The sequence below is a fragment of the Juglans microcarpa x Juglans regia genome, chromosome 5D (assembly GCF_004785595.1).
Source record: "Juglans microcarpa x Juglans regia isolate MS1-56 chromosome 5D, Jm3101_v1.0, whole genome shotgun sequence".
Lineage (NCBI taxonomy): Eukaryota > Viridiplantae > Streptophyta > Magnoliopsida > Fagales > Juglandaceae > Juglans > Juglans microcarpa x Juglans regia.
Genome location: NC_054602.1, coordinates 30177995 through 30200224, shown reverse-complemented (window position 1 = coordinate 30200224; position 22230 = coordinate 30177995). Strand labels below are relative to the sequence as shown.

Genomic DNA, 22230 nt, shown 5'->3' with positions numbered 1-22230 from the left:
AAAAAAAATCATGATGGTTGCCAATTTCATTAGTCTTTCCAAATACACAGTATGTAGCAAGTAGGAACCATCTCCCACAATATAATACATTTATTTGAAACGCATTTCCAAGGAACATGATTCCTCACAACATAGAAAAATACAGAATATTTCTTTTATCCCTTTATCAAGTCTGACGATACACAATAGCACAGAACGCTCTACCACGCGGGGTTCGATGTTCATACCAGTCTAGAAATAAAGCAAAAGGACCATCCAACTTCTAGAGGGAAAACCCTTTTATTTCTAAAAAGTTTGTTTTAATTCAAACAGCATGTCTGGCTCTAGTGGAAAATATTCAATTAAAACCACATCATAGGGGTACAGAGCCATAAAACACTACTTCAGCTGGGCCTGTCATGTATACATGATTGTCTTCCTCCCTCCACTCAATCTCCAATGGCCCTCCAGGTAGATCAACCGTGCAGTTCTATGTTGAACATAAATATATGGTTAGACATAGGAAGAACAAGTAAAAGCAAAGAGAAAGAAAGTGGGAGGTGATTAGTAAACACCAGAAGATAATAGTTCCCTTTCAGTTGTAGAATATGAAACAAGAGGCCCACCAAGTACGGTGAAAAAACATTAAAAACTGAAGTTTTGAAAATCATAATAAAGATGTTCGATAAGAAATTGTGTCTATAACAATAATGACACTGTCCAAGCAAATGAAAGATGCAAAAAGTTTATTTTTTGTGGGGTATATACACAAGCTATGCAATTCTCATGTATGCGCAGTCTAGAACACTCATGTTAAATGCTATTCTTACCCTTCCAGCACGACCTTCAAGAACTGCTGCAACAACGTTGCACAAGCTCCGGTTCCACATGCTAGCGTTGCTCCTAAAATGAACAGCAATTGCATTCAGCTTTCCATCAAACAACCATGGGCTGGCTCGGTGAATTGCATGGCCACAGTCAATTTCACGATATATATAAAAGGGGGAAAAATCTAACCTGCCCCACGTTCCCAGACACGCATTTTCAGGTGCGAACGAGAGAAGACTTGCACAAATTCTGCCAATTAAGTCCAATGGTATTCACGTTAACAAAATCAAATGATGTCATGTTGAGGTAGCGGCATATGATAACTTTGAAGATAACAGAAGACTACCCAAAAAACTTATCATAGAGTGTCATTTTCTAGAAAATAACATGATATCTTTGTATGGTCACGTAAACTCGGATAGCCAACGAGAAGTGTAGAAGCAAGACAATTTTCCTACATATTGTTATTGTTTCTATTTTCTACACATACTTCTGCAGATGCATTACACTTTTTAGCAAACCACTAAGGCCTGGTTTGGATAGCAAAATTCTCCCAACTCATCTCCATCTCATATCATTTCCATCTCATCTCAATATCCAAACACTACAAACACAAACACTTTTCAATTTCAAATTTTCAACATTTTCATTAATCATTACCTAATCATTACAAATTTTCAAACTTTCCAATAAAATACAAAAAATAATTCAACTTTTTCAAAACTCAAAACATAAATAATATTAAAAAATTATATTCTAATAATATTTTAACTTTATAATATTTTTATTCAACCTTTTATCTCTCCTTTCCCAAAACCCCATAAAACATATTAACTCAAATCATTTCACTATTATTTACAAACTATTTTACTACTATTCACAGATCATCTCATCTCATCTTACTATCCAAGCGAGGCCTAAATAAGCCAATACAATTATTTTTTGTATTTTTTATGAAGCAGAATCTCATCAATGCAGGCCCTTCGGATGCCCACCAGCCAGACCGGGTATCAGGTAATCAAGGAAACTCTTAGTGCAGAACCGAATCAAAAAACAAATTAATATGATCTTGATATTTTTCGGGAAAGGAGAGTTTATTTAAACATAACGTTTTATATAATTCTTGTGCTTTACTTGATATACACAAATATGATCTTGATAGCCACTAACCAAAAAACATATTAATTTGATATCAAAGTACATGGTTGAAAAAAAATACAGCAAAAAGACCATGACCAAAAAAGTTGAAGAATTGTAGGCATTGACATCTATGCTAACATAAGCAATTAAATATACATCCATCTAGAGAGCCAACTTGGACTATTACATATGGCATGTGGTGCCATGGTTCATATATGATCTTCAATATCAACTAATTACTAAGAATATTTGCACTTTGCTCAATAACTCTTTTACCAAGACTGGATTGGACTGCTTCCCTAGCAAAAAACCTAACCTTGAACAATTCAAGTAAGCATGGGCTTTTTGTAATGGATTGGTGTTGTATGTGTAAAAGAAATGGTGAAACTGTGAATCATTTATTACTTCATAGCGAGACAGGCAAGGTTTTATGGGATGAGATTTTTAAAAGATAGGACTACCTGGGTAATGCTCAGGAGGGTGGTAGATTTTCTTGCTAGTTGGAGGGACCTCCAAGGTAACCACCAAATTGTTGCAGTGTGGAAATGATTCCTTTATGTCTCATGCGGTTCATTTGGCTTGAAAGCAGGGTTGGAGATTTGAAGATTGCAAACGCTCTTTGGATTAACTTGGATGTTTCTTCTTCCATACTTGATTTCTATGGGCATTTGCTATTGTCTTCAATACGGCTACTTTTCATGGCTTTCTTGTATCCATTTCTAGCTCCTAACTTGTAACTAGGTTTCTCTTTCGTATGCTTTCTGTGTACCTAGGCTATGCTTATTTACTTGATACAATAGAATTTTATTTTACCTTTAAAAGAAATAATTTCACCTAAATTCTATATAATTATAAATAACTGCATCAAAAGGGTGATTTGGTGTAGTTTCCCAGGAACACCACAGATGCAGCATGGTGGTGAGAAGCTGAATCTTTTTTTTTTTTTCCTTTCCAGAATGAGAAGCTCTACTAACACTATGTAACATACAGGCCCTAGATTAGGATCTAGAATTAAGAGTATTATTATTGTTATTATTATTATTTTTAAAAGATTTATTTTAAAATAGAGATTTTATATGATTGGGTTTCTTCCACCCTTCACACCCATATGCCTCTTAGTGTTTATTTCCTAGTTGGAGTAGTTTCCTAATTTGTAGCCAAATTCACGCTTCAAAACCCTAGCCTAAATCTTCTCTTTTTATTCACATTATTACTCCCCCATGCAAACAGCAACCACAATCAAAATCCTCCCTCAGAAAAAATCAAACTTCTCGTTTACACAACCACCATAGCCTTCCTCTCAGCAGCCAAGCAGCAGCCTCACCGGAAACCACCACAGAGCACGCCGACAATAAGTCCTCTTCTTTCCCCTATCTTTCTTTCCCCGTCACTCTCTCTCTCTCTCTCTCTCTCTCTCTCTCCACCATAAATTAAATAGAACGGCCTTGTGTTTTTCCCAGCCACCACCGACTACAGAGGACGTCAGAGCACCACCCACGTTGCCCAGAAACTGCCAGACAGCCAAACTCCGTTGAATCCTCACTATTCTGGTAGGTCCACTACGGTCTGCCACCTCCTTCTCTCTCTAGTCTCTATTGCTTTCAGTTGACAGTTTCTCTCTTTCTTTCTCTCTCTAAACTCTCTCTCTATGTTGCACCATCATGTTCAGAGGGATCCTCCAGTCACCACCATGAACCTTGGCCAGCCACCCAAACCCACCGTCGCAGTGGTTCTTCCTTCTCTCGGTGAGCATCGCACGGTCATTTCCCTTCATTGTTCTCAATCCCGTGTATTTTCCAGAAGGGCAGCCACCCTTTTAATTCATAATGGGCCCTTGATATTAGTATTTATTGAATTCAATATATCGTTGAACATTTTATTAGATGTTCATGATATGTGTTCAAGTGGGTAGAATGCTACAACACGTTTTCTAGATAGTTAGTAACGTCTAGTACCTCGTATAGGTAACAAGCTACAAAGCAGGAACCAAGAAGCAGCGCTAAGAGGTAAGTAGCATGATCATAACTTTATGTGTTGTAAATATTCTGATTGTGCAGGAAAAATGTGATGTTTACCTACGCTACGCTATGAGCCAATTCAAGGTCAGCCCCTTTCATGAATCTTGATGAATTAACGATGATATGCTTGTGATGCTATGCTGGTATGGATTGTTAGATGGATGGATGTTATGAAAATCACATGTATGCCATGTAATGTTCATGTAATATTTAGATCATGTATGCCATGTAATGTTTAGATCATGTTATGCTATGCCTATGTTATGCTGGTGGTGTAAGACTCATATTAATATGCCATGTATAATGTTATGCCATGCACAAAGAGTATACCATGCCATGCCATGTAAATTCATGAAGTCAAACATGTTCTCATGCATTATGAAAGTTAATAAGAAAACACATGAATGACTAGTAAACTTTAAGGTTGGTCTTATGTTATGGGTGGATGTGCAAACTACAGACTCAAGCGTGGTCCACCACATGAAAGATATGATGTTTTGAGGTGACACGGACCCACGCGTGTTTCACCACAGGTTATGATATGTTGTGCCACAGACTCGAGCGTGGTTTACCATATTCTATGTGATAACATGGACTCAAGCGTGTTTCACTACATGTTATGATACGTTAGGCAGTGCCACAAACTCAAACGTGGTTCACCATATGTTAAGTGATAACATGGAACCAAACGTGTATCACTACATGATATGATATGTTACATGGTGCCATGGACCCAAGTGTGGTTCACCTCATGTCACGATATATATATGCGGTCAACAACAATTGGACCAATTCACACATGTAATGATGGCCAATAAATAATTGAAAGACAAGATGAATAAGTTATGTATGATTGATAGGAAATGCATGGAGTCAGCCATCATGTTACATGAAATTCCACGATTTTGTTAATTCCACATATGTTACGATATGTTAAAGTTTTATAAATCAAGCCTAATGTTAAGCCAAGTTAAGTTACATTATAATGTGCTATTACTGAGTCTTCGACTCATTTATTTTCTGTCTTTATGCTTTAATGTCCCAGATGTTGATTGCGAAGACGCAGAGCTAGAGAGCCAGAAGTAGATTAGTTCAGAGACTTAGACTGGAATAAGTGTTATTTCCACAAGAACTTAGTTTATGATTAAAATATTTGAATAAGTGATCACCGCATAGAACTATTTCATGCCTTTTTCATTATGTTTTCAGCTTTATGTTATCAAAGACTTTTATGTTAAATTAGCTTGACCATTCAATAAATGAGAAAATTTCATGACTTCAATCTCTTTACCGGGCATTATGTTATGAATGTACGTAATATTCCTAACCTACGGGAAGGGCTGACACAAAGATCTCACAACTCTTCTATAAAGCTCAAAAAACCAATCCTTGGATCATGAGAATATAAAGAAAACTTACTTATATATATTTAAAAAAAGAAGAAGAAGAAGAAGAAGAGAGAATAAAAAGAAAACTCTCTCAAGAGGATTATCGACTTAAATCAGAAAAATAACTAGTTCAGCCAACACAAGGCTTAGATTACATGAATAACGTAAAGACTACAAACCAAAATGAAACTGTAAAAGAAATAAGAATTTCAAAATTATCTCAAGTTCACTCCAGCTAAGGTCGTGCATGTATCACGAGACAAGTCTCGCAAACTCTCAAGAAGAGCCACTTGACTGCATTCAAATCACAGGGGTCACACAATGTTTCAGGAAGGCACGCTTAATGGATACTCAAGTGGGGGTTGCACAACTTGTGTGACTTTGGTATTTTTACATGTCATGCGACTTTTGTATTTTTACTCCATCCTAAAGTCTAAAGTCCTATTCTTGCCTTCAAACCTGTCCAAAAACCCATTGACAATCTGTTTTACTTCAACTATGTTGTGTGGAGCAGGATTTATTCTAGCGCTCCTTCGCAAGTCGCAATATAATTAATCTATATTTTGAGGTGTCCTGTGTAAGATAACTAGACCCATGGAAACAATTCTAACAATAATACTTCAAATCAAATTTTGAGGTGTCTTGGTGTAAGCTTCCCCATGTAAGCTCATTGAGGTTTAAGAAGCAAAACCATTCTACATCAATGCAGATGCATCTCAAAGCAGCTAAGAAATTGAGATACCACCCCATGCATTATTGTCTTAGGGGAACAAGGGGGCATAAATTTGAAACCTAGATGCATAGAAAAGTTAACAGGCCTCCTGGCGGCCATTACCCAACACCAATCCATCTATTAGTTTTTAACTAACAGAGAGGAAAATAAATGAAAGAAGGAAAACTAGCCACAACAAAATCATCTCAGTGGATTGACAAAATCTAACCTGTATTAGTTCGTGCTGGGAACATCTCATGATGCTCAAACTTTGGACCAATTTCAGCTAACTTCAATTCATCAACCTGCAAATCCTGTTCAATTAAAAGCATAAACATAAGGATTTAAAATCAGCAGAGGCAATGGATGAGGGAAAAAGCAATATCTCAACAAAGGAATAGGTTGACTACATCGAGTGGAACCATAAAATTTATCACACCCAACTATTATCTGACAATGTCAAATGTCAGAACAGAAAATACATAAACATATATTCAGTTCTAGGCTTTTGAGTTATTGCGAGCTTATGTAACATTTAGATCCAAATTATATAGGCTTGGATAAAGATTTTATAAATTTGGACTGCATGCCCAATTTTGTTAAGGCTGGAAGGAAGATTATTTTATTGGGCCCATTAGCTTGTCTGTATTATTAGAGGATCTAGTATTGAGAAGATCGGATTGGATACGAAATTATGGACATAGATTCAAAATGGAGTATGTACATCCCATTAGGCCGCCCATATATGAATGGATAAGCACAAGTATTTTCTAGCCAAAGCCCATTTGATTTTTCGCTGTTAAATTCATGAGAATTGGAAACCAGCTCTTTTTGGATAAGTTAGAACTAGATTAGGTGCCAAGAAACCCTCTAGATGAAGGCTCTCCACACTTGGGAGGTTATTTTAGAAGAATTCTTACACCAATAGGAGTGTTGCAGCTTGCTTTAGGACTCTTTTGAGATAGGATTTGAGCTGTTCCAGATTTGGGGAAATAAAAAGCAGTCCCATTTATCACTCCTACATAGATCGAAGAATAGGAACATATTTACCCTATAACTCCTAGCCAATAGGATTCTTTCGAACCCCTTTTCGAAAAAAACTGAGAGTTAAATTCAGTAGGTTTTTCAGGTCTCATAAAAAGCACTATATGGCCTGAAAACCAGAAAAGCAAAGGCTGCTGTGAGTCTAGAAAGTTTTATAGTAATCCCCCGTGACGTTCTCCCATAAAACCAATCCCTAACCCTAGATAACTGCTGCAAATACCAATCAGCCTTGTTTTCTCGAGGCCCTTGCTTGATATTTTTAAAGAAACCCCTAGGAAAGTTGCTGCAATTCCAAGAGATCTAAAAACCTGTCTTGACCTATCAAGTCCAATCCTTTTTAGCATCTTCAAGCAGGTGATTATTGACGCATTTGTTATCGCTAGAAGCAAAGAGGTCAGTAACATGGGTATGGTAAACAATGTTTTTAAACTATTATGTATGCATGGCCCTTTATTGAAAGCCTCTTTTTACCTACCAAGTTATGATATGATGAAAGTGAGTTTTACTGTAATGTTATTATGTGTTTTACATGCATCATGGTAATAAAGATAAAAAACAAGTTATGAAAGAAGCTTTAAGAATGGTCATAAGAGATGCATGGTACCAATGCAGTTGTGGGTGGATGTGCAAGCCATGGATCTAAGCATGGTCCACCATAGTATGATATGATAAATTAAGTGGTTCCCCTTGTGGCCACAGGCAGCGGAACCAGTGCACAACCTTGCACACGGAGGGTTAAGGTGTGCTGGCCATTAAAGAAAGGAAAAGCCAAGTTTAATGAGTTATGTATAGTACATGTTACATGTTTATGTTAGTATAAGTATGAGCATTAAGTATGCACGTTTTTTCAAGAAAACCCTATGTTTATTAGGTTTGCTGTATGATGGGCTACCTATTGAGTATTTGACTCATTTTGGATGGTTGTTTGTTTTTATGTTTTAAAAATGTCCAGGTAAAGAAGATAGTGCTGACAAGCATACGGCCAGGCATACATCATGTTTCAAGGAATTTTCAGACTTAGTTAATAAGTGTTTTTACACAAAATAACAACTTTAATTTTTCTTGCCATACGACAATTTTTATTTAAATTTGTTCAAGACAGTTTTAATGTATATTTTTCAGTTTATTTCTTTCAATAAAGGAGATAATTTTTTTTTATCAAGTTGGGTCTCTTTACTGGGCACAATTAAGTATTTAATACTCCTAACCTACGGGAAGGGAGTGTTACAGATTAGTCAACATTAATTGATTGATTTATCAACATATCATAGTCAAGTCTTTCCAAATTGCTTAGATATATTTTGGCTCATCTGAAAGGTGAAAACCAAATGGTCAGATTACTTGATCATGCAATGCTTAAAACGAGAGAAAGGGTGAAATTGGCATGGGACTTCAATTCAACTCTTGTGACAAAAAATATATTATCTACATTTTAATCAATATATCAAAAAAAAAAAAAAAGAGAGAGTTTAAAGCAAAGACAGCATAGAACTCCTAACATGAAAGTGAATGAAAAATCACCGTATTTCTTAACTGTCGATAATTCATACCTGGCCTCCTTTTCTACCAAAAATTACGCAGTGAGGATTTCCCATACTAACACAGGTCACGTTCCAGGTTACACCATCTACATCCAGCTCTGCCTTAACAACAGAATGATCTTTATTTGCAGGTAATCTTGTAGGTATATCAGATGCTTTAAGTATCGGTTCTCCCATATCAACTTTAACCTGACTCGAAAAGACTAATGTTAGAAAAACTGAAAATAAACATCAAATACCGTAAAGGTGGTTATCAGTTCATAAGTGGGAATATTTTCTACATAAAATAAGGTCATATAAATGCTATGAGTAGGAGCAACCCAAAGGTGTAGGCAACTGGGGCCACTGCTTAAGGCCCCCAAGCAAGGAAAAAAAGAGTAAGGCCTAGGAAAAATCCAATGAAATATGTGCCCTATGATTAAGTCAAGACTGGGGGCGGGGGTCTCAACTTAAAACTGAAAAATTAGGCATGAAATGGTAAACTAAGATAAAAGAGGGTAAAACTTTTATTAGAAACCTGCAACAGCAATAAAAAAGGTAAAGCATTTTTTAAAAAAGTAAATATCATCTAAGCTTATTTTCATTGCAATTTACATCCCTCACAATATTTTTCTCACAGTACAAACACAATATGTCTTTTAGCCGTTTAAACCTCATACCCATGTAACACTCCCACATCTCGCAGCTCAGGTAAATCATCAGTTTATCACTAATGGGATGTGCCTTTTAGAAATTGTTTACATCCAAGATTATAACCTTAGACTTGAGGGAGCATGCCCCAAGAACAACGCCCTTACCATCGGATTTTAACAACCTAGCATTTCATGGAAATGATGAAAAGTTTACCAAGATAAAAACGGAAAGCTTTTAAGTCTGAATGAAATGATTGTGGAATCTAATCCAGTAATGTAATAGCATATTTCGCCTACCATATAGGATATAACATACAAAATGAATTGATAGAGACGTTAGCAGTAAAAATTAAGAGGTACAATTATTCAAAAAATACAGTAAAAAATTTTCCCTTATAGTTGATAGTACTCTTGATGCAAGTCGACAAGAACAAATGAATCTTATATTATGATAAGGTATTTGGATAAAATTTAATTATTCTATACCCTTTTTAACGGTAAACAAGATTTTATTGATCATAAGGATAGGCAAAAGCCCAAGTACATGAGACACATACAAGAGCAATAGTTATTCTATACTAAAATATATCTTATTGTCTATAAATTAAAAAGGCCCAAAACATGTCTATTAGAACGGGGTGGAAGGAGTTTGTAACACATACTAGTTTGGAGGTTGGTGAGGGCACAAGGATCAGTTTTTGGTTTGATGAATGGTGTGGTGAAAGAGCCCTGTTTTCTGCATTTCCAAGAGTTTACAGATGAGCTGGAAATCAACAAGCTGCAGTGTCAGATGTGTTGTGTCGAGCCAATGACACAGTGTATTGGAACCTGCCCTTTTCAAGAAATGCTTAGGATTGGGAAGTTGAGGAGATAGCAGGTTTTTACAGCTTTTTGTATTCAAGGAAGATAGGTGGTAATGGGGGAGATAGAATGCTGTGGAAACACTCAAAGAACAAGAAATTTTCTGTCAAATCCTTCTACAAGGAGCTGCAAAACCACCAGCCCTTAGTGTTCCCATGGAAGGGTATATGGAGAGTCCCGGTACCACCTAGAGTTGCTTTTTTCGTTTGGACTGTGGCTTTAGGCAAAATTCTGACAGCTGATAACTTAAGAAAACGAGGGTTGATTGTTTTGGAGTGGTGCTACTTGTGTAAGAATGCTGGAGAATCGATTGATCATATTTTTCTGCATTGTGAGGTGGCGAGGGAGTTATGGGATGGCATTATCAGTAGGGCTGGGTTGTCATGGGTTATGCCTAGGAGTGTGGCGGAACTTCTAACTTGCTGGAATAGGCAACATGATAGTTCACAGTTGGCTGTGACATGGAGGATGGTCCCTTTGTGTTTATTGTGGTGTCTTTGGTTGGAAAGAAACGAGAGATACTTCAACAACAAGGAGAGAACAACGCGGGAAATCTGGAACTTTTCTGTATTTTCTTTGGTTCAATGGTTTTCTGCTATTGTATTAAAGGGTGGGAATGTTCAGGAGTTTTTACTTTCTTTTCAGCTTGCTAGAGAGTAATTAGGGGTCTCTTTTGTATACTACCTGTGTACATGAGCTTTGCCTAGTTGCATTCAATCAATAAAAGTTTATTACTTATAAAAAATAAAAAAATTGATGAGCCACCCCCAGCTATGTGGGATCCGGCTTAGTGCGGATGTAAATTTAAAATATTCCTGACTGATCATAAGCTTTGCAAGCATCATATTTTAAACTCCTAGATAGCACCTCCCAGGTCAGCAATCAGAAAAATTGCAACAGATAGGGACCACAACGATCTACCTTCCCATCATCTTGAATTTCGGGAACAATTAGACCAGCACCTGTGTATACAGTGAAGCTGCAGTAATAGAATGAAACGGGCATCATTAATCAAAGTCAAATTGGCCACGGATTCAATAACTGAAATACTTTACACAATGAAGAAGCCTCATGCACACGCACAGAAGAAAAGAAAAGAAATTACACAATGATACGTGGCTTTACTAAGCACTAGTGCGGCAAGATTGTTATGTAGGAGAAATACAGATACAAGATAAACTCAAAACTATACCTTTGCTTTCCCTGCAAATCCTCAAGCTCGGAAATGAATCTGGCAAAGCATCTCACTCCATTACCACACATCTAGGAAATAAAAACATCATATAAAATTCCACCGAAAGTGTGACATATGAACAATGACTACAGAACACAGGCATAACATACAAATTTACTAGGAAGAGCATTTCAATGTAGAGTATTCAAACTCACAAGTGCAGAGCAAGTACTGCACATAACATTGAGTGCTGTGAAAAATGAGTATTACCTCTGGCTCGCTACCATCAGAATTGAAAATCCTCATGGTATAATCGGTGCCGTTAATACCCGGCATTGCGAATATCACCCCATCAGCACCAATCCCAAAATTCCGATCACACAACTTCACTGCTTGTTCCGGAGTGATTATTGGCTCCGATGAATCCCTGTTATCCACCTATTACAGTTCACTTGCAAAACTAAAAATCAATATCATTTTAAAACAAGAGCCGTTCAGTTTCTCATTCAAATTAGAGTTTCTTCTTTCTTTCTTTTGAAGCCCAACAACTGAGAGATTACCAAGATGAAGTCGTTGCCGAGGCCGTGGTACTTGACGAAATGAAGGAAGCCAGTCTCTCTTCGGTCAAGAAACGAAGTCGGGGGTGAGGCTTTCTCGGGAGCTAGGGCGCTCATGGACGAAGTCGCTGAAATGCGAAAACAAGGGCATGTACGAGCGCTATCTTTCGCAAGGAATTTCAATGGAAAAACAGAGGAAGAGGAAGAAGAAGATCGAAGTGGGTTGGTAAAGGCGAGGGAGCGGCCAGTAGGGGAAGCGAGAGGCAGAGAGATGGCGGCGGCCAAGGCCATTGCTTTGACGCGTGGAGTGCTTTGAATTCTCGCCCTCTCCCTCTATCGAGCTGCCAAAAACCGCAAAGTACTGTTAATTCTCAGTGTCTCGGTACGGGTCGTTTCGATCTTGAGAAGGTTTACGTTTCGGAATAAGGTGATGTCAAATATTATAAAGTAAAAAAATAATAATAAAATATTAAATAATAGTAAAAAATAAATAATAAAATAATAAACAGTAGTAGTATACTTCACTATCCAAATTAAACCCAATCTCATCTCAATTCATTCTATTTTATTTCCTATCATCTCATCATAAATATCATTTAAATATATATTTTTTAATTTTTTATTTAATCATTATCTAATCATTATAATTTTCTCAAATTTTTAAATAAAACACAAAAAATAATTCAAAATTTTTAAATCTAAAAATAAATATAATATTAAAAATTATATTTTAACAATATTTTAATTTTATAATATTCTTATTCATTTTTTTCTCTTCTATTTCCTAAAACCTCATAAAATTTCTTAACTTAAAACATTTTATTATTATTTATAGATCATTTTACTACTATTCATAGATTTTTTTATCTCATTTCATTCTTCAAGTATTTCTTCATCATTTGATCAAGTAATCTATCAAAATAGTTAATTAAAATTCACATTATATATTTTAACTAATATTTAAAATCCAAACCAAGTTAGATCTCACAAGTAGTTATTTTCAGTTTATCATGAGGCAAAAGATTCGGGTTCTAATCTCTGTGGGTGTAATTGGCAATAAAAAGGGAGTTTCAAAAGATACATGTTCGCTGGGAGTCTCTGAGGTTATTTTTTTTATGGGGGTATTTCAGTAACTACTGGAGAAGCTGCATTTAAGGCACAAGTTGGTGGGACTGAAGATGAGGGCTGCTACAGACACAAAGGGATCCCACACACTGACGTGGCACACTCACTGTGTGCCACGTCTCCCCATTTTTTTTTCTTTTTTCCTCCCTTCCGCGTCTCCCCTCCCCTCTTCCCTCCGCCTGTCTCCACCGTTCGCTTCGTCGCCATAGTGGTCGGGACTACCTCAGGGCCGGCAGAAGCCGCCGGCGGTCCAAGCGGCAGCGTCTCCCACTCACGGCAGAGCGTGAGCCCCTCCCCTCCTCCCCCTTTCCCTCTCTGTCTCAGCCCATCTCCACTGTTCGCGTCGCCGCCATAGTGGTCGGGGACCACCTCAAGGCCGGCAGAAGCCACCAACGGTCCAAGCGGTAGAGTCTCCCACTCACGGCAGCGCGCGAGCAATCCGCCGGCCCTGAGGTGGTCCCCGACCACCATGGCGGCGACGCGAACAGTGGAGACGGGCTGAGACAGAGAGGGAAAGGGGGAGGAAGGGAGGGGCCTTGCATGGGAAGAGAAAAAAAAAAGGAAAAAAAATAGAGAAACACGTGGCACACTGTGGTGTGCCACCTCAGTGTGTGGAATCTCTTTGTGGTATCCCTTTGTGTCTATAGTGTTTTCCACCGAAAATTCTTTAGATGTAATCCAACAAGAAGTCACTGGTTCACGTAAATGGATCCTCAAATTGGTGCTAAAAGGGCCCTGCTTCAATCCCTAGAGTGGAGGTCCCTAGAGTGTCTAAAATGTTGAAAAATAAGGGGAAATTGGGTGAAGAAATAGATGGTATTACTCAAATTGATTCGGTAGTGGCTGATGTTCAGCCCCACTGAGCCCCATGAGGATCCTAAGTTGGAATACTTGAGGGCTTGGAAACCCTCAAGGTATTCAAACTCTTGCTGATTTAATCAGAAGAGAAGATTCTGAAGTTTTGTTTCTTCACTTAGAGTTGCTAAAATGGAACTATGTAGAGTAAAGTCAAAGTAAGCAAATTGTTAACAGTTGATGCCTTAGGCCATAATGGTGGATTGACACTTTTATGGAAAAAAGAAGTTAAGTTAGAAGTAATCAGTTACTCTTCTTCTCATATTGATGCAAGGGTGGAGGAAGTTTCAAACCAATGGTTTTTAACTCATATTTATGGCCAACCTGAGGCATCTCGAAGAATATAAACTTGGAATCTTATAAGAGGGCTACCTAGCGATAATTCATACCATTAACTTGTATTTGATGATTTTAATGAGATCCTTACCCAAGGAGAAAAATGGGGAGGGAGGGATAGACTTGCTCAACAAATGGTAGATTTCTGTGAGTTATTAACTGATTGCAACCAGAAGGATCTAGGTATAGTGGCCCCAGATACACATGGTGTAATAAAAGGGAGGACTCAACTCTAGTATCTGAAAGGTTGGACAGATTTTTAGGGAATATATCTTGGTGCAACATGTTTGAAAGGGCTGTTGTATTTCATGGTTTTTCCTCTTATTCAGATCACTTACCATTGTGGTAGATATTATGGGTGTCCAACCAAGAAGAAGAAGGCCAAAACCATTCAGGTTTGAGGCTATGTGGTTAGGGGAAGAGGGGTGTAACCAGATTGTGAATAATTCTTGGAACCTGCTTAGTAATCAGTCATGCTTAAAGGATGTTATGTCAAGTATCTCTTCTTGTTCTACCAAACTACAACAATGGAATAAAGTTCAGTTTGGTAGAGTACAATCTAATCTGCAGAAAGCCAGATAGAATCTTAAGCTGGTGCAACAAAAGGACCCCCTTGAACTAAACTTTGAGGAAGTTAATGCAGCATCTGAAGAAGTTCATAAATGGTTAGGTAGAGAAGAAGTGATGTGGAAGCAGAGCTCTCGAGTCCTATGGTTAGCTGAGGGTGATCAAAACACAAAGTTCTTCCATGCTAAAGCATCTCAAAGACAAAATAAGAACATGATCATTAAACTCATGGATGAAAGAGGAAATTGGCATGAAGAAGAGCACTGTGATAACCTTATCATTAACCATTTCACTTCGCTGTTTTTCTCTGCAGGTACTCAAAATGTACCTCATGTGCTCGATAACATTGACAACAAAATCGCAGTGGAGATGAATGCAGACCTTATTAAACCATATTTTGTGGATGAAGTCAATAGAGCTTTGAAAGAAACGCACCCCTTGAAGGCCCTAGGACCTGATGTAATGCCTCTTTTATTCTTTCAACAGTATTGGCCTCAAATTGGTAATTCTATATTTACTGTTGTCCTTCATGCTCTAAACTCTGGTGAATTCTCACAAGCTGTTAACCATACTTATATTACCATGGTTCCCAAGAAAAAGAATCCTATTAAAGTCAATGACTTTAGACTTATTAGCCTCTGTAATGTACTATATAAGCTAATATCTAAAGTTATTGCTAATAGGAACAAATATGTCTTACCCGTTGTTATCTCAGAAACCCAATCTGCCTTCTTACCTGGTAGATTGATCTCGAATAATGTCTTTATTACCTATGAGGTTCTTCATTTTTAAAAAAGAAAAAAGAGGGGTAAGAAGGGTTATATATCTCTAAAGTTAAATATGAGTAAAGCTTATGATAGAGTGGAATGACCCTTTCTTGAAGCAGTAATGTTCAAGCTTGGTTTCCATGAAAAGTTAATCAAACTTGTTATGAAATGTGTTCAAAGTGCCTCATTTTCAGTTCTTATTAATGGAGCACCTTCTAGGTATATAATTCCTTCTAGAGGCTTGAGATAAGGAGATCCTATCTCTCCTTATCTATTTCTAATGTGCACGGTGGTTTGCTTAGGATAACAGCTGTTTCAAATTCAATCCTTGGTATAAAAGTTTGTCGAGGGGCCCCAAGGCTTAAGCATCTGCTATTTGTAGATGATAGCCTCATTTTCTGTACTGCTAATGTTGAGATTAATCACAGATTACTTGAGGTCATGAAAACATATGGGGATGCTTCAGGTCAGTTGATTAACCAAGACAAAACTGTCATGGTGTTTAGTCAGAATACTGAGGTTGCTAACAAGAGAGTTATTATGGAACTGTGGGGTAATTCACAAGTACAATACTATGACAAGTATCTAGGCTTACCACCATTGATTGGTAAATCAAAGATGGTTGCATTTGTTGAGATTAAGCACAAAGTATGGTTGAAACTACAAGGTTGGAAAGGCAATATATTTTCTCAAGGGGGAAGGGAGGTGTTGCTAAAAGCAGTGGCTTTATCTATTCCATCATATGCCATGAGTTGTTTCAAACTCCCTCATAAGTTATGTATTGACCTTGAAGGAATGATGGCAATTTACTGATGGAGACAGAAGAAAAAGGAAAGGTCCATTGGGTTAGCTGGCATAGCATATGCAAACCTAAAGCTGTTGGAGGTTTAGGGTTCAAAGACTTGGAAACCTTCAATATGGCTATGCTAGCTAAACAAAGTTGGCGGCTATTGCAGTATAAGGATGGCTTGTTTTACAAGGTTTACAGTGCCAGGTACTTCTCTAATTCTACTCTATTTGAGGCTCCTCTTGGTGGTTCACCATCTTTTGCTTGGAGAGAGATATGGGAGGCTAAGAATCTGTTAATCAAAGGTGGGAGATGGAGTGTGGGTAATGGTGGAAGTATCCATATCTTGAAGGACCCTTGGATTCCTGGCTTTCGAGAACTAAGTAAGGAAGCATCTATTAATTGCAACTAGTACAGTAATGCTCTAGTTGAATTGAATGATCCAGTTTCTTCTTTAATTGTTTGCAATACACATTGGTGGAATATGTCTAACATCATGACTCTCTTCAATCCAAAAGTTGTTAAGGCAGTGTTGAGGATTCGTCCCAATTTTTCTAATGAGCCAAACAAGTGGAGACATCATCTAAGGCCTCTAATAAAAAGTTTTGGAAGGCTTTGTGGAAATTGAAAATTCCCCACAAAATCAGAATTTTTGCATAGAGGGCATGCAAAGAGATTCTTCCCACAAAGTTTAACCTTTTTCAAAAAAAGGGTAATGGGGATGGCTCTTGCCGTTTCTATGATCAAACGATAGAAGATTTAGCCCATGCTTTATTTTTTGGTCCAGCTATACATCAAATCTGGGTGAACAAATTTGTTGCTTTATATAAAGTGGAATCCTTCAAATCTTTTATGCTTACTGCTATGGAGATTTAGATTTTATCCTCATGGCATAAGGGTTCTGGTATAGAAGGAATAAAATGATTCATGAAAGTAATAATCTGCCTCCTCGACAAGCTTTAAGATATGCTCTTTCCTTGAAGGGTATTCTGCCTACAGGACTGTCAAGAATATGAACTATAGGTGGAGTCCACCTCCACCAAGCTGGTTTAAACTAAATGTAGATAGGACACTTTTATTTGATTGCAATAAAACTGGAATTGGAGCTATACTTTGAATTGCTTGTGGTAATGGGGCACTCTTCTTAGAACCAGAAAATGTGGAAGCTATGGCAATTTTGAGAGGTCTGCAATTCTGTTTTCAGACTGATATTTATAATCTACTTATTGAAAGTAATTTCTTTCATTTAGTGGAGGAGATAAACAGTGTTTCTGATAGGGGTGTAACCAGTCCGGTTTTGGATAAGATTTGGGACAGAACTGGTATGCACCGATTTTGCATTTTTAAGAACCGATTCCGCATCGATTCCCCCCTAAACCGGTACTTCCAGTTTGACTGGTTCTAATCCAGTTCGGTCCGGTTTTAATATACTACATTCTATAATATATATAATAGTATATTATAGTATATAATACTATAGTGATAATATATTATAATATATGTTATAATTGTATTATAGACTATAGTGATATATTATAGTATATTATAATATATAGTGATATAGTATTAGTATAACTATTAATACAATAGATTATAGTGATATAAGATTTTAAAATTTAATATTATATTAATTAGTAATTTATCATATAATACAATTTTTTTTATATAATTATATATTATATATAAAAACGATATACAATATAAAAAATTATAATATATATAAACCAGTCTAGTTCGGTCCGATCCGGTTTAAGAAAAAGAAAAATCAGAACCGGATCGATTTTGACCAATTTTAAGAAAAATAAAACCGGTATTGGACCAAACCAAACTCGGGACTGGACCAAACCCGGTTTAGTTCAATCCAGTCCGGTTTACCGGTTCGCCAGTTTTTTTTACACCCCTAGTTGCCGAGTCTTGTTCAACTATGAGAACTGTGATTGTTGAAATTAGAAGAATTATGCTAAGATTCATGCAATGTAAAATCCAACATGGTTTCCGTATGGCTAATGCAGCAGCTCACCACCTAGCAAGGCATGCTTGGACCATTTCTGATATGCAATTGTGGTGGCATGGAGTTCCTTATTTTATTGATAATGTTGTTTACATTGATGCTCTTTCTTCTAGCACTCTTAAGGTCTTTTGTGCCTATTTGCAATGAAGTTATTTTCCTATAAAAAAATAATTTTTCACTTAAAAAAAAAACTAATAATTTTTCAATGTATTATACAAAAAATAAATTTTATTTTATCTATTTTCACTAATCATTTTTTAATTATTAAAGAGATCAAACAGAGAAAAAAATAATAATATATACATAAGTGTGATAGCCAAAATAATCACTATTAATCCAGCCACCGCTTGAAGGTGGCGGCAAAAATTTCACGAAACGTTCGTTAACGCTTACCTTAATTCCACTAGACGCCTATCAAAGGTCACCAAAATATATCACATGATAATCAAACTCTGTCAAAAATTCATTGGCAGTCGCAAAACTCGAGCAGCGGCTAGATAACCACTCCTATTTTTGTATCAAATCTTAATGTTAATTTTTTTTTTAATGTGTGTAATCTAGTATATGTATAAATAAATAAATATATATATTATCATTCAACAAGAAATTGATGTATTAATTTTCTATTGAATGCGTAAAAGAGAGATTTATAGCTCATCTTGTTTGATATGTATATGATATATTTTTTTGAAGGGTTTGATATATATATATATATATATATATGATATATTAGTACGTTATCAAGAAGCTTTTGTTGATAAAAAATTTATGTTATTTTATTATAAACTTTATCATTCTAATTATATTTATTTATATTGTATATTTTGAATGATTCCCAATCTAAGTGGTTAATCCGTAAAATTATTTTGAAATATCGTATCAATAAATGTAATTTAGAACGATAAGAATCTATATGTTAAAAGCCATATAAGCTATTTTTCATCTATTTTCATAATCAGAAGTAAACGATATTGCAAATTAGTGTCATTTCTTATAGTTTACCGAGTAATATAATTTGGGTGTAAAATACAAAACCTTAATATATTAAACAAGCACTACAAGGAATTTGGCTTATTGCGCAATTCCTTTGGTTTCTCGCAGCAACTGAGTAGCAGCTGCGATATTCATCCATCGCTAATCGATCGAGACTAAAATGTTTGGTCAAACCAATTTCGGTGATAACTACAAGGGGGTCACAATTGCTGCAGATGTTGCTATCGATCTATCCCGCAGCAAAATTTGATGAATAGGTAGGGTTTGAAGGGCAATTATGGCTGGGACGTCGTCGGCAAGTCACGAAATTTACGGTGAAATATTGGACACCGCAAATGCAATCTTTGACGAGGTTGGGTCACCGCAATTGCAAAAATATTTTGCCACCGACATATCCCGCAGCAATATGTCGACGCCCAATTTGGGACTGAAGGGCTATTATGGCGAATGTTGGGGTGCCGCCATCATCAACCTACGGCAATATTAGGGGCACCGCAAAAGCCATCCCTTGCTGCGTGTTTGGGGCATGCTGAAAATAAAACCCATACCAACACGGCCATATATTTCTTACGTTGAAATTTGTAAGAATTGGTTGCGGGGAGGGGTGAATCGCGCAGTGAATAATATGTTTACAGCCTTTTAAATTCTAGCCATTAAAATTCATGGGTATTTGCTCTACAAGAATTCCCAAAATCGACGAGGAACGACAGAAAATCAATGGGTTTACCAAGTGCCAGAAATATATCCATGGATTTATTTCTTGTTTTTCCAAAAGCATAGCTAATTTTTATTATGGCTAGAACTCGTGATGATGAATTCAGGTAATTGATCCTCAAACTCAACCCATTTCAGCCAATCATAGAATTATTATTGGAAATATTGAAGTACTGCAAATTTCATTATATCTCTGTATATCTCAAATTTAATTATATGTATCAATTGAACAAAAACTCTAACAAATTTCATTATATCTCAAATTGCAATTTAATTATTCATTGATCAGATTCCTCTCCATCTAATTGGCACTCTGCCAAACCTGTATTTGAGGCCTTTTAATTTATTGTAGATTTTAATATAGCAAATAGACATCCATGTATAAATAAAAGATTGAATGTCAAGCTTGAATACAACCTTAAATAAAACGCCATATTTTTTACTTGCATTTTCATGTACATTGCCATCTAGTTTTCATACAAGCTTGAAAGATGGAGATGAAGCTTAATTTTTCTAAACACACATAAAGCTAAATTTTCATCTAGATGAAAATTGGATTTGTTGTTAACATGGCTATTAATTTTAACCTGGGAGTGAAGTATAGCTTTTGCATCCTGCATGCAGGCTCATTGCTGCATAAAATATTGTCATGTCTCTTTAATCAACCTCAAATGGCTTATGTCTATGTGCAAGTTAAATAAATTCAAACAATTAGAATGGTTAACATTTCAGCACCCTGCATCACTTCTTTCAACAAATAACCAAGAATCTATTAAATCTCCCATATCATAGAAAACTACCAAGCATGACAAGTAAAATTATTCTCAATATATAAAAAAAGAATGTATAAATATTTGGTAGCCTTGTTGATTTGAGCAGATTATTTATTCATCTAGTGATCGAGATATATATATATATATATATATATATATACACACACACACATACACGCATGTTTTCCTCTTTAATATTAGGAACAATATCTCTCATTGTTTTTTTGGTAAGTAAGGAACAATAGCAATTGCTAACAAGACATCCCCCAATTCCAGATTTTAATATTACCAATCTAATACACCCAAACTCTCTTTACAATTGCTAACAAGACATGCAATTGGAAGGGGCTTTAAAGCATACTTACAAAGTTAAAAAATAACCTTTAACAAAATGGAACACCAAGCTGTAGACCAACAAATATATGCCCATAACTCTGTTTTTCTACCATTCCGGCTAGTATAACCAACTTCAAAATCCTGCATCATTTTCTAAGACAACTACTAAACAAAATATGTGCATGCAAGCAAAAGTTAGCCTATGGTTCTTAACAAAATATCAAAAAAAACTCTCAGTGATCATGTCCATCCAGTTAAAGATTTCCTTGAGTGTCTCTATTAGACACTCCTTCAATTTCGTAGTCATTCATCCTCTGGTCATAGGATTGTTGCCAAACCAGTAATTGTATTACATCCCTTTTCAGTTCATCCAATTTTGTCTTGTACATCATTGCCTCATTTTTATGTTTGTCATTTTCTTGGGTTAGGTGCTCAAGCTGTGCCTACATATATGATGGTTTAGGCTTGAGTATAACTGAACCACCAAGTCCTCTTGCATAACTAGACCTATGCCCTAGCACATCTCTGAATATTTTATTAGCAGCCTCATCTGTGCGCTCCTCAGGTTCGATCTCATCTAACTTCTCAATCATCGTATTCTGAGAGCACGCACATATCTTATATGAGTTATAATTAGAGGAAATAACTAACTCTTTATCTTATCTATGAATGGAACAAAATAGTATAGATGATAAGTTAGAGAGCACACACATAGAGTGTTTCTGTCATGAGAGTGACAAATGCCCCTTTCTTCTTTGACCATCTAGTTTATTTATAGAAGTTTACCAAGTTTTTTGAACTTGGACCCTTCAATCATATACATGAAAAAACAAATTACATTCTTTTGTAAACACACTAGCTATAAACCAATCAGCTTAGATTTTGATAATCAATAGAATATTACCATCTCTTGTATTAACCTCACAAATGACTTTCTGCTTGTTGTGTGGTTTGCAAGCTGCTTTTTCCTATTGGCCTTATTTTGATTGGATATTTTCTGCAATATTAATAATGATAATGTTAACAATTATCAAAACAGAAACTCATTCCAATAACCTTTCATCAAATCAAATGCTATCTTATATTTTCAAA

General features: G+C 36.2%; 1 protein-coding gene across 1 annotated transcript; it reads right to left on the bottom strand.

The window, feature by feature from the left end:
• Positions 1-11: 11 nt before the first annotated feature.
• LOC121265301 (diaminopimelate epimerase, chloroplastic) lies at positions 12-12258 on the bottom strand. Its single transcript, XM_041168874.1, is given in 11 exon segments — positions 12-305; positions 344-469; positions 810-847; positions 850-882; positions 997-1056; positions 6295-6379; positions 8660-8839; positions 11065-11122; positions 11336-11406; positions 11588-11755; positions 11878-12258. Coding segments are annotated over 10 exon segments (1098 nt in total). The 5' UTR covers positions 12166-12258; the 3' UTR covers positions 12-305; positions 344-352.
• Positions 12259-22230: the final 9972 nt, after the last annotated feature.